The sequence below is a fragment of the Erinaceus europaeus genome, chromosome 11, assembly GCF_950295315.1.
Source record: "Erinaceus europaeus chromosome 11, mEriEur2.1, whole genome shotgun sequence".
Taxonomy (NCBI): Eukaryota; Metazoa; Chordata; class Mammalia; order Eulipotyphla; family Erinaceidae; genus Erinaceus; species Erinaceus europaeus.
In genome coordinates, this window is record NC_080172.1 from 54985229 (window position 1) to 54998621 (window position 13393).

At 40.3% G+C, this 13393-nt stretch overlaps 1 protein-coding gene across 4 annotated transcripts in view; it reads right to left on the bottom strand.

The window, feature by feature from the left end:
* Positions 1-13393, bottom strand: part of RPRD2 (regulation of nuclear pre-mRNA domain containing 2) — a 75444-nt gene that overhangs the window by 25673 nt on the left and 36378 nt on the right. For all 4 annotated transcript variants that reach the window (XM_060201757.1, XM_060201758.1, XM_007531556.2 and 1 more), the window contains exons 3-7: positions 11889-11989; positions 10069-10146; positions 8787-8839; positions 7696-7822; positions 3752-3927 (exon numbers count right to left, since the gene is read on the bottom strand). In XM_060201757.1, the coding sequence (XP_060057740.1) occupies positions 3752-3927; positions 7696-7822; positions 8787-8839; positions 10069-10146; positions 11889-11989 (535 nt within the window). The remainder of the gene's footprint in view (positions 1-3751; positions 3928-7695; positions 7823-8786; positions 8840-10068; positions 10147-11888; positions 11990-13393) is intronic.

Here is a 13393-nt window from a genome sequence, read left to right on the forward strand (position 1 = left end):
CCCTTCTCAATTTCTCTCTGTCCTATTGAGTAAAAAATGGAAAGAAAAAATGTCCATCAGGAGCACTGGATTCATAGTGCTGGCACCAAGCCCCAGGAACTGGAGGGAAAAACATTAAGGAAACTGATACAAAGGTTCCAGGTTTAATTCCCAGCATCACATTAATCCAGAGTTAATAAGCAGTGCTGGGGGTGAGGGCACAACTACAAAATTGCTATGAAAATAATATACAAAATTCCCACTTTTGGGCACAAGTAGATAATATAATGGTTATGCAAAGAGATTCTCATGCCTGAGGCTCCAAAGTTCCTGGTTCAATCCCCTGCACCACCATAAGCCAAAGCAGAGCAGTGCTCTGGTTTAAAAAAACAAAACAAAATAAATACACACACACACACACACACATTCCTACTTATTTATTTTTTTAAAGATGTTATTTATTTATTAATAAGAAAGATAGGAGGAAAGAGAGAAAGAGCCAGACATTATTCTGGCACATGTGCTGCCAGGGATTGAACTCAGGAAGGACCTCATGCTTGAGTCTGGTTCCTTAACCACTGAGCCACCTCCCGGACCACTCCTACTTTTTTTTTTTTAAGTATTTATTTACTCATGAGAAAGCAGAGAGAGAAAGAACCAGATATCACTCTAGTACATATGCTGCCAGGGATTGAACTCAAGACCGCATGGTTGAGAATCCAATGCTTTATCTACTGTGCCACCACCTGGACCACATATTCCTACTTTTAATCATTAACACTTAACATTAGTATGATACATTTCTTACTATTAAGGAACCAACTTTAATAATTACCACTTATGGGCTGGGTGGTGGCAGCCCTGTTAAGTGTACAAGTTACCATGGGCAAGGATCCAGGTTCAAGCCCCCAGCACCCACCTGCAATGCAGAAGCTTCACAAGTGAAAGTACTGCTATATGTATCTCTTCTTTTTCCTTCCTTCCTCTTTTTTTTCTCTTTCTTTTCTTTTTTTATTATCTTTACTTGATTTACTGGATAGAGACAGCCAGAAATCGAGAGGGATGGGGATGATAAAGACTGAGAGACAGAGAGACACCTGCAACACTGCTTCACCACTTGCAAAAGTATTCCCCCTGCAGGTGGGGGACTGGGGGCTTGAACCTAGGTCCTTGTGCACTGTAACATTTGCACTCAACCAGGTGTGCCACCAGCCAGCCCCTCTTTCTTTCTTTTTCAATTGCCACCAGGATTATTTTGCTGGGGCTCAAAGCTAGCACTAAGAATGTCTCCCAGTGGCCTTTCTTTCTTTCTTTTTTTTTTTCTCTTTTTTTTAACTGGATAGGATACAGAGAAATTGATAAGGGGAGCTAGAGAGGGAGTGAGAGAAAGACATACCTGCAGACCTGCTTCACGACTTGTGAAGCATCCCCCCACCTACCTACAGGTGGGGATCAGGGGCTCAAATCTAGGTCCTTGGTGCCTCAACCATAAAAATCTATTTGCATAAACATTATGCTATCTCCCCAGCCCCCTTTCTTCCTTCCTTTTTTTTTAAAAAATAATTTTTATATTTTATTTATTTATTTCCTAATATATATTAGGAAAGCCCATTCTCAAATGATATATAGTATTACAAAATAAAACTTTAAAAATTGTATGACTTAAAAAAAATTATATTATTAACAATCCCCACAACCACCTTAAGTCAGAGCTGAGCAGCGTAGCGCTCTGTTTTAAAAAAAAGTAATAATAAAAATACAAAAAAAATTCAGGGGCCAGGTGATGGTACACTGGGTTATTAAGCACACATAGTACAAAGCACAACTACCCATGCAAAGATCTGGGTTTAAGTCCCCGGCTCACCACCAGCAGGGGGGTTGCTTCACAAACGGTGAAGCAGATCTGCAGGTGTCTATCTTTCTCTTTCCCCCTTTTTTTTAAAAATTTTTTTAATTATCTCTATCTATGTATTGGATAGAGAGAGCCAGAAATCAAGAGGGAAGGGTGGGATAGAGAGAAAGAGAGACAGAGAGATACCTGCAGCACTGCTTCACCACTTGTGAAGCTTTCCCCCTGCAGGTGGGGACCAGGGACTCAAACCTGGATCCTTGTGCACTGTAACATGTGCGCTCAACCAGGTGTGCCACCACCCAGCCCCTCTTTCCCTCTCTATCTCCCCCACCCCTCTCAATTTCTCTCTATCCTATCCAATAATATTGAAAAAATGGCCATAGGGTAGTAGATTCACAGTGCAGGCACCGAGCCCCAATGATAACCCTGGAGGCAAGAAAAAAAAAATCATGAGGAAAAAAACTGTCAATAGGAGTATAAGTAAAGATGAATGGGAGGTATGGGACTTGAATACAGATCCTTGTGTATGTGTGCTCAACCGGGTACACTACTGCCTGGCCCCTACTAAAGAATTTCTAGGGGCACAACCAGTAGAGCATCTTTGTTGAGTGCACATGTTACAATACACATGACCCGGGTTCAAGCCCTCAGTCTCTACCTGCAGGGGGAAAACTGCGAGTTACTGAAGCAGTGCTGCAGGTGTCTCTGCTTCTATCTCCCCCTACCCTCTCAATTTCTGAATATTTCTATCCAATAATTAATAAATAAAAAAGAATTTTTAGGAAAAGATGAAAAATGAATGAGCAGGTGAGAAATCTCAATCTACAAAAGCATCTCAAAAAAAGGAGCCAAATAAAATTCTAAAACTGGTGGCCCAGTTAAGTATAAAAAGCTGTTTCTTATAGAGGTCACTAGAAATGTCTAATATCAGTGCCCCTTTGGAAGTGGTCAGAAAGTCCATAGTGGTTATACAAGAAATATGGTAAGAGAATCTTTCCTTTCCCTTCCCCCCTTTCTCTTTTCCTTCCTTATTAGTGGGAGAGGGGGAAAGGAGAAAAACAGAGCATTGCTCTAGCACATGTGAAGCTGGAGACCAAATTCAGAACCTCATCCATGAGAATCCAACACTTTATCCACTGTGCCATCTCCAGGCCACAACAGCTAGATAATGCACTCCATCACAATGGCAGAAGCTGCAGTGTTATGCTATCTCCCCCTTTCTCCCTCTCCCTCTCACCTTACCTGAAAGTCAGTCCACAGTGGTAAAGCCCTGCTGATGACGGAAAATATATATATATATATATATATATATATATATATATATATATTTCTGCCCAACTTTATATTTTGTGTTAGTACTTTGGCACACTCCCACTGAAATATTCTAGTTTGTGGAGTCGAGCTGTAGCACAGCGGGTTAAGCACAGGTAGCACCAAGCACAAGGACTAGAGTAAGGATCCCGGTTCCAGCCTCCGGCTCCCCACCTGCAGGTGAGTCACTTCATAAGTGGTGAAGCAGGTCTGCAGGTGTCTATCTTTCTCTCTCCCTCCCTGTCTTCTCCTCCTCTCTCCATTTCTCTCTGTCCTATCCAACGACATCAATAACTACAACAATAAAACAAGGGCAACAAAAGGGAATAAATAAATTTTAAAAAAATATCCTAGTTTGAAGCTTTAGTAAAGTGAAATGACCATGAAAAGGTAAAGTGAAAAGGGCATACATGACCTTTAACATTAGAAAACCTCAGGTTTTAATTTGGACTCTTCCTACACTTACCTATTTACATTACCTGTGCAGTTAATTCTCTTCAAAGATAGATTTATGTATAGACCAGAGACAGGATAAAGTTAGATAACACATATGAACAGTCCTACTGACGTATACTAAGTATCAGCGTAGGAGCTTTAACTATTACTTACATTTGCCACCACTTTTACTTCTTTATATTGTGCTTCATAAAAAATTCCAGCATTTTCTAGTGCTTCTGTTAGTGAGGGCCCATTTTTCACTTGCTTATCTAATCCATTCACAAACTCCTCCAGTTTGGAACTTGCTTCTTCAAATTCTTTGGAGAACTTCTTCCCGCCTGTCTTATCTAAAATGACACAACGAGTATTCATTTAAGGACAAAAAAGAAAAAAAATTAAGTATCTGGACAAAAATTCCTCTGTAAATGATTTATGAATCTGGGCCTGTTGCCTTGGTGAGTAATCTTCTGAGACACTTAGTTTCATCTTGAAGAAACATCCCCTGGGGAGTCGGGTGGTAGCACAGCGAGTTAAGCGCACATGGCGCGAAGCACAAGGACCAGTGTGAGGATCCCGGTTCGAGTCCCCGGCACCCCACCTGCAGGGGAGTCACTTCACAGGCAGTGAAGCAGGTCTGCAGGTGTCTATCTTTCTCTCCCCCACTCTGTCTTCCCCGCCTCGCTCCATTTCTCTCTGCCCTATCCAACAACGACGACATCAACAACAACTGTAACTACAACAGCAATAAAGACAAGGGTGACAAAAAGGAAATAAATAAATATTTTTAAAAAAAGAATGGAACTGATTAAAAAAAAATCCCCAAATCATAAAAATAACACAACAGATTATTTAAATGATTCATTTAGGAACTGGATGGTGGTGTATCTGGTAGAGTGCACATATTACAACGCTCAAGAACTGGGGTTCAAATTCCTAGTCTCCAACTGCAGGGTGAAGCTTCACAAATGGTGAAGTGGTGCTCCAAGTGTCTCTCAGAAGGTGAAAAAAGCTAGTTCACCTCATACCTGGGAGACAGCTCACTCACACTTTACCAAGCTGATGACCTAGAAGTAGCCTGCATAACACCGAAAGAAAGTTCCAAGGAGGGGCTGAATGGCGGTGCACCTGGTTGATCACACGTTACAAATACGCAAGGACCTGGGTTCGAATCCTTGGTCCCCACGTGCAAAGGGAAAGCTTTGCAAGTGGTGAAGCAGGGCTGCAGGTGTCTCTCTCCCTATCTCCCCACCCCTCTCCACTTTTTTAATATTTATTTATTCCCTTTTGTTGCCCTTGTTTTATTGTTGTAGTTATTATTGTTGTTGTTACTGATGTTGTTGTTGTTGGATAGGACAGAGAGAAATGGAGAGAGATGGGGAAGACAGAGAGGAGGAGAGAAAGATAGACACCTGCAGACCTACTTCACCGCTTGTGAAGTGGCTCCCCTGCAGGTGGGGAGCCAGGAGCTCGAATCGGGATCCTTATGCTGGTCCTTGCGCTTTGTGCCACCTGCGCTTAACCCACTGCACTACCGCCAGACTCCCCCTTCTCCACTTCTAACTGTCTCTATTCAACAAATAAAGATAATTTAAAAAAAATTAAAAAGAGAGGAATAAAAGAAAAAAAAAAAGAGCTCCATGAAGTAATGCTATGGTATGTCCCATTATCAATTTCTCTCTCTCCATATATATATATATATATATATATATATATATATATATATGGGAGGAAGTCCACTGGGAGTAGCAGAAACAGAATCATACAAGTATGAGTGACCAACAACAATTTTTTAAAAAATTTTATTGTCTTTATTTGCTTATTGGATAGAGACAGCCAGAAAATTGAGAGGGAAGGGAGAGAGAGACCAAGACCTGCAGCCCTGCTTCATTACTTGTGAAGCTTTCCCCCTGCAGGTGGGGACCAGGGGCTCGAACTTGAGTCCTTGCTCATGGTAACGTGCACTCAACCAGGTGTGCCACTACCTGGCTCCCCCAACAACATTTTTTTTTTAAGTTCAATTAAAAAGGGTGGGTCTGGATAGGAGCATAATGGTTACGCAAAGAGATTCTAGGGGCTGAGCGGTGGTGCACCTGGTTAAACACACACAGTACTTAGTGCAAGGACCTGCAAAAGATCCCAGTTTGAGCCCCCAGCTCCCCACCTCCCCACCTCCCTGCCTACAGCGGGCAAATTTCACAAGCTGCAAAGCAGGTTTGGGAGGAAGGTGGGGGGGAATAAGAAGAAGAAAAATCAGATAGACTCTAAGGCCTAAGGCTCCAAGGTCTCAAGTTCAGTCCCTCACACCAGCAAAACCAGAGTAGAGCAGTGCTCTGGAAAAAAATAAAGAAAATTTTTTAAAAAGTTGAACTAAAAGGTTTCTATGGGCAGTGGTGCATTCAATCACATATGTGATAAGACTCAAAGACCTGGGTTCCCACCTGCAAGGGTAAAGGTTTTCAAGTAGTGCTGCAGGTCTGTTTCTCTTTACCCACTCACCCATCCCCAACCCCCCTTCTCTCTTACCAGAGCACTGCTCAGCTCTGGCTTATGATGGTACAGGGGATTGAATTTGGGACCTGGGAGCCAAATAAATAAATAAAGATAATTTTAAAAATTTTTTAAAAGAGAATATATATTCCCAAACTAGTTATCCATACATATGAAATATATTCATCTATATATTAGCCAATATGTCAAGAAAGTACTAGGGGGCCAGAGAAGTGACTCAGTGGTAGAATGCTTGCCTTGTGTGTGTGAGGTTCTGGGCACAAACCCAACAACAAGAGAAGAATAAAAACAAAACAAGTTAAATTCCACAGACGTTGGAAACAGTGTGTTGGTCTGTTCCTCTCTCCCTCTCTCTCTCTCTCTCTCTCTCTCACACACACACACAAAATAAATAAAAATTTAATTGGGCTCAGTAGTATAATAAATGCACAAAATTCTAAATTTGCTCTCTGAAACCGCTTTCAAAAAAAGTAAAGCATGGAGAACAAACTTGCTTATTTGAATAATTTTTCCCCTTTTGGCTTTACTGAGATATACTCAATATAGTATTGTACAAGTTTAAGTTATACAGTATAATTCCTTTTTTTTTGCCTCCAGGATTATTGCTGGGGCTCAGTGCCTGCACCATGAATCCACTGCTTCTGGAGGCCTTTTTTCTGAGGAGGGGAAGACAGAGAGGAGGACAGAAAGACACCTGCAGACCTGCCTCACCGCCTGTGAAGCGACTCCCCTGCAGGTGGGGATCCTTATGCCGGTCCCTGCACTTCGTGCCACGTGTGCTTAACCTAACGCTGAGCTACCACTCGACCCCCACAATATAATTTCTTTTACAGTGTGCAAAAAGCCCAAGTTCAAGCCCCTCATCCCCACTTGCAGAAGGGAAGCTTCACAAGTAATGAAGCAATACTACAGATGTCTCTCTCTCTTTCCCTATCTACTCCTTCCCTCTCAATATCTGTCTCTATACAAAATAAAAAGGGGGGTGGGTTGTGGTGTTGGGGTGAGAGAAGTGCATTGAATCACTTGAAATTTACAGGTCAAAACGAAAATTATTATTTTATTTTATTTTATTTTATTATTTACTATTGTATAGAGAAATTGAAAGGGGAAGATAGGGAGAGAGAGTGAGAGACACCTGCAGCCCTGCTTCACCATTCATGAAGCTTTCCCCCTGCAGGTGGGGACCAGGGGCTTGAACCTGGATCCTTGCGCACTGTAATGTGTGCGCTTAACCAAGTGCACCCCTGCCTGGCCCCAATGAAAATTATTCTATCTCAGGAGTCGGGTGTTAGTGCAGCAGGTTAAGCGCAGGTGGTGCAAAGTGCAAGGACCAGCGCAAGGATCCCGATTTGAACCCCTGGCTCCCCACCTGCAAGGGGAGTCACTTCACAAGTGGTGAAGCAGGTCTGCAGGTGTCTTTCTCTCTCCCTCTGTGTCTCCCCTCCTCTCTCAATTTCTCTCTATCCTATTCAACAACAATGAAATTAATAACAACAATAATAGCTACAACAATAAAAAAAAACAAGGGCGACAAAAGGGAATATTTAAATAAAAAAGTAAAAAAAAAGAAAAGAAAATTATTCTATCTCAAAGGATATAAATATTACCTTTTAAGCATTTGAGAGTCTCTGTGCTACACACATCCACCCTCATAGTTGACAGCTGTTTTTCCTTCAATTCTATCTGATCTTCTGAGCGCTTGTAGAGCAGTAACTCTTCAATGAGGGCCTGAGACTGAACAGAGTCACATTTCATTTACATGGTCATTCACTTATTGTATCTTTCCCTATTACAACATGCTAAAGCCTAACAAAATCCTGAGAATACTTTTTATATTTCCTCACAGAGTTGTCAATTATCAACACTCACACAGAAATCATATATTCAATTATATTCTTTAAAAGGGAGCAGGGTGTTTTCTCTAAACTTTAAATAGTCAAAGTTTTAAATTAACTGTAAGAAAATTCTAACTTGAGGGGCCAGGCAGTGGCACACCTGGTTAAGCACACACATCACAGTGCGCAAGGACTCAGGTTCAAGCTCCTGGTCTCCACCTGCAGGGGGAAAGCTTCATGAGTGGTGAAGCAGGTCTGCAGGTGTGTCTCTGTCTCTCTCCTGCACTATTTCTCCCTCCCCTCACAATTTCTCTCTGTCTCTATTCAAAATAAATAAAATTAAAAAAAAAAATTTTTTTTTTAATTCTAACTTGGGCTGGGTGGTGGCACACCTGGTTGAGTGCACAAGGACCCGGGTTCGAGCCCCTGCTTCCCACCTGCAGGGCGAATGTTTTCAGATTGGTGAAACAGTGCTGCAGGTGTCTCTCTGTCTCTCAACCCTTCCCTCTCAATTTCTGGCTGTCTCTATCTTATAAATAAAGATAATAAAAAATTGTTTTTAATTCTAACTTAGTAAAGCTTCACAGAAAGATGAGTCTCTTACTGAGTAAAAAATAAAATTCAGCTGATAACAAATATTCTGAAAGGTTATTTCTTCCATTAGGGTGAGAGATAAAATTCAAAATAATTCAATCCCAAATTTATATTGCTTTAGAACAACAGTTCAACCTGGATTAAAATATAAATGACATACAAATGAATAAAAGTACATCTTACCAGAATATACTGGAAGTTCTAACAGAAAGGGGGTAAATAATACTTAACATACAACAATAGTGCTTAATATGTTAAATATAACTTACTCGAAATTCAGCAACTATCTTGGACTTAAGGGCAGCTTTTGGATTTGTGGATGCTGTTGGAATTAAAAGAAAAAGTCATTAAAATATAGACAAGAGTTCACTAATACTCAGGCAATTTTTCGGTTTTATAGCTCAGTACATAATACTTTGAACATGTGACAAAGATGCATATTTAAATCATAATTCCTAAAATGTGGAATGTGAAATTTAAGCACTTCTAAGCATGTCAACATAAAAATAAAATATTTAAATAGATCTAGCCTACTTACCTCTAAGGCATAAAGTCCTAGATTAGTGGTTTGGAGCTACCAAATTTTCCCTAATCTGGCTGTGCAGAAGAGAATCTCATTATTTCAGGCTAAAAGGGTATTGGAGCAGGACATCCAATTAAATCTGAGCACCAGTTGAAGAAAATTGTTAATATCAACTCTATTCCTATGAATTTAACTTTGGATTTCTTTTTCTGCTAATTCAATTCACAGGAAAGAGGAGGAGAAAAAAAAAAGAGGTAGGGAAATGTCTAAGCATATTATCAGTGTGGTTAATTTGGCTGACATGATGACTCTTGGTGTTTCTAAGCATGCAACGTCAGACCAAAATGATGTCAAGGACTCCCTTAATTATGATGAATATCATATACTTGCTGGAGTGAAACCATCCCAAGTGTCCTGTTTCTCACTGTCTTTACCTTGTCCCTTCCACAACTTCAAGTCATTCTCAATAGTTCTTAGTTTCACCCACAACAGCCTATCACATGCAGTATAGTCCACTCTCTTGATCTCATGCTGGATAAACATGATAAACACACCAGGAGCTCCAGTTAGAGAATGAGCTTCTGGCCAGGACTTGAGGCCCATGTTTAACCTGGTAGAGTGTGTCCCCAAATCTGAAGGATTTCATTGCTCCCATAGAAATGCTTCATAACGCCTACTCTCCTCTTCAGCTTTGTTAATGCCAGCTGTCACTAATGTTTTAAGTCTTTGAACCTGAGGGTTAGCCTAGGCACTATCAAGTTTTTTTCTTCTTTAATTCCCCAGCTACTCTTGAATCTTCATTCACATAAATCCTTCCTATGCATCTCCTTTGTTTAAAAGTAGTTTTATTGGTTTTGTTTTTTCTAAGAAATAACTCCATGATGACTTGTTTAAGTAAGTCACTGGGAGTCTCAGAGGCCTAGAAAACACGTCTATTTTATGCCAGGTATGATGTTAAATGGTTTACATTTTCTTCTGTTCCAAAAAAAGGGAGATAATTTTATATGAGTTGAGATACTGTTCCTTACTTTGTGATTTCTTCCACTGCTTATTCGGTTGTTTGTTCAGGTTTTCTTTCAGCTGCTTCTGAGTTTTGAAAGTTGTACCTGGAAAACATTTCAGTTTTTGCAACCTGGCATTATGGGAAGCTGTTCTGTCTGTCCATTTCAGTGTTTAAGTTGCAGCATGAAAAAAGGAAATCCGAGATTGTGTGCTATTTTCTTTTTTTAATTTCTTTTTCTTTCATCTTTACATTTAAAAAATAAAAATAAACAGCAAGATCTAAGAAGCTATCGAATAAATATGATTTCTACAAAAAATTTAATTAATAATCTTGAACTAAGAGGAGGCTCAAAAATATTACTTAACGGGGGCTAGGCAGTGGCACACCAGGTTAAGTTAAGTACACATAGTACTAAGCCCAAGGATCCCGGTTCAAGCCCCTGCTCCCCACCTGTGGTGGAGGGTGGTAGGAGGCTGTCACAAGTGGTGAAGCATGTCAGCAGGTGTTTATGTTTCTCTCTATCCTCCCCTCCCAATTTCTCTGTGTCCTATCCAATAAAATGGAAAGAAAAAAAAAAGGGGGGGTTGCAGGAGGAGTGGATTCGTAATGCAGGCACTGAAGCCCCAGCAATATCTCTGGAGGCCAAAAAAAATTACTTAACAAATTTAAATGAAGGTGGTTTGGGAGATAGTAGTGGATAAAGCATTGGATGCTCAAACAAGAGGTCCTGAGTTCAATCCCCGGCAGCACATGTACCAGAGTGATGTCTAGTTATCTCTCTCCCCCCTCCTCTTTCTCATTAATAAGTAAGATCCCTTTTTCATTTCCCCCCCAGGGTTATCACTGGGACTCAGTACCTGCACTATGAATCCACTGCTCTTGGAGGCCATTTTTCCCCACTTTATTGGATAAGACAAAGAGAAATTGATTGAGGAGGAGGAGATAAGGAGGGGGAAGAGGAAGAGAGACACCTGCAGACCTGCTTCACTGCTTATGAGGTGACCCCCGCCCCTACAGGTGGGGAGCCAGGGGCTCAAACCAGGATCCTTGCATTTCATACTATATGCACTTAACCTGGTGCGCTACTGCCCAGCCCCTAATAATTAACATCTTTAAAAAACAAACAAAATTCAAATGACAAACTTAACAGCTTCTTAGAAGATGCCACTTAAAAAGCAATTTCTAGTCAAATGATTATTTGAGATTACTACTACCTATTCAATGATGTAATTACATGCATTACATAATAGGAACTAAAAGCCATTAAAAATATGTATATGATTTACTATAAACCTAAACCAGTAGAGTCCTAAGAATACCAATATATGATATGATTCATAACAAAGAACTTTGTGAGAACTGAAACTCAATTCCAAAAAATTTTTCAACAGTATGAAAACATGGCTATAAGTAAAAAGTTCAAGATACTCAACTAAAGCAAATGCAGGAAAATAATTCTAAGACTATCTTTTCACTTAAATAGGCATGTTATTGACATTCTCTAGTCAATAACAGTAAAATCCAAGTCTCTCCATGCCAAATTCTACTTAAATTGTAATTATACTTTTATAAATATTCAATTATTTACTTTTTTTTTTTTTTTAACCAGAGCACTGTTCAGTTCTGGCTTATGGTGGTATGGGGGATTGAACCTAAGACTTTGGAGCCTCAGGCATGAGAGTGTGTTTTGCATAACCATTATACTATCTACCCTCCGCCCGAATATTCAATTTTAAATAACCAGAACCAAAACTTTATTTTTCACTAGGACTAGAACTATAAGTATATGTAATTTAAAAGACTGACATTAGCTCAATTTTTTCATTTAAAAGAGCAGACACTTACTCAAAGCTTCTCTTAATGCCATAATCATTTCTTCAGGATATACATTTCTGTCTTCCCAAATTTTAAAGATTCGCTCTACAGACTTAGAGACAGATGGATCCCTGAAGAGAAAGAAAAATGAGACAAGACATTAAACACTCATATCATGATTCCTTTCAAACACAATGATCTATGAATCTATAATGTGTTCACAAAGAATTTTTTCTGTTTTCTGAATACCAGCATATATAGGAAACACACATACACAAATGTATGTTAGATACAGTGTACATATTATAGTATACATAGGATTTATAATATGTATCTATGTGTAGTAAGAAAATTATGAAGGGGGCTGGGTGGTGGTGCCCTGGTTGAGCGCACATGCTTTAGTACACAAGGACCAGGGTTGGAGCCCCCAGCCCCCACCTGCAGGGGGAATGCTTTGCTAGTATTAAGCAAGTCTGCAGGAGTCTGTTTCTCTCCATCATCCACTTCCCTCTCAATTTCTGGCTGTCTCTATCCAGTAATAAATAATGATAGTAAAAAAGAAAAGAAAATTATAGAAACACGAAAAAGAAAAACCACTGACTTTTGCCAAGTGGAGACTTAAAAGAAAATCAACTGGGAGTCGGGCGGTAGGTAGCGCAACAGGTTAAACGCATGTAGCGGAAAGTGTAAGGACCGGCATCAGGATCCCGGTTCAAGCCACCGGCTCCCCATCTGCAGGAGAGTTGCTTCACAAGCAGGTCTGCAGGTGTCTTTCTCTCCCCCCCCCATCCATTTCTCTCTGTCCTATCTAACAATGACAACAAATTTTAAAAAGGGAAAAATAAACAAAACAAAACAAAAGAACATCAACTGAGGGCAAGGATAGCATACATAATGGTTATCCAGTGACTTATGCCCAAGACTCTAAGTCCCTGGTTCAAAGCCTCACACCACCATAAAACAGAGCTGAGCAGTGCTCTAATAAAAATAATTAAATAAAATTTTGAATACTAACTGAAGCATTACTATCTCCTACAAATGAAAGTATTATACTTGAAACATTTTTTTTTTTGCCTCCAGGGTTATTGCTGGGGCTCGGTGACTCCACTACGAATCCACTGCTCCTACGAGCCATTTTTCCCATTTTGCTGCCCTTGTTGCTATCCTTATTGTTGTCATTGCTGTTGTTGTTGAATAGGACAGAGAGAAATTAAGAGAGACGGGGGAGAGAAAGAGACACCTGTAGACCTGCTTCACGCCCCTGAAGAAGGGCAAACGCTAGAAGAAGAAACGCCCCTGAAGCAAATGCCCTGCAGGTGGGGAGCCAGGGGCTCAAACTGGGATCCTTACGCTGGTATTTGCACTTCGCTCCATGTGCGCTTAACCTGCTGCACTACTGCCTAACCCCCAAAGCTAATTTAAAAAAAAAAAAAAAAAAACATATTTATGAGGGAGTTGGGTGTAGTGCAGCAGCTTAAGCTCAGGTGGCATAAAGCATGAGGACAGGTGTAATGATCCCGGTTCGAGCCACTGGC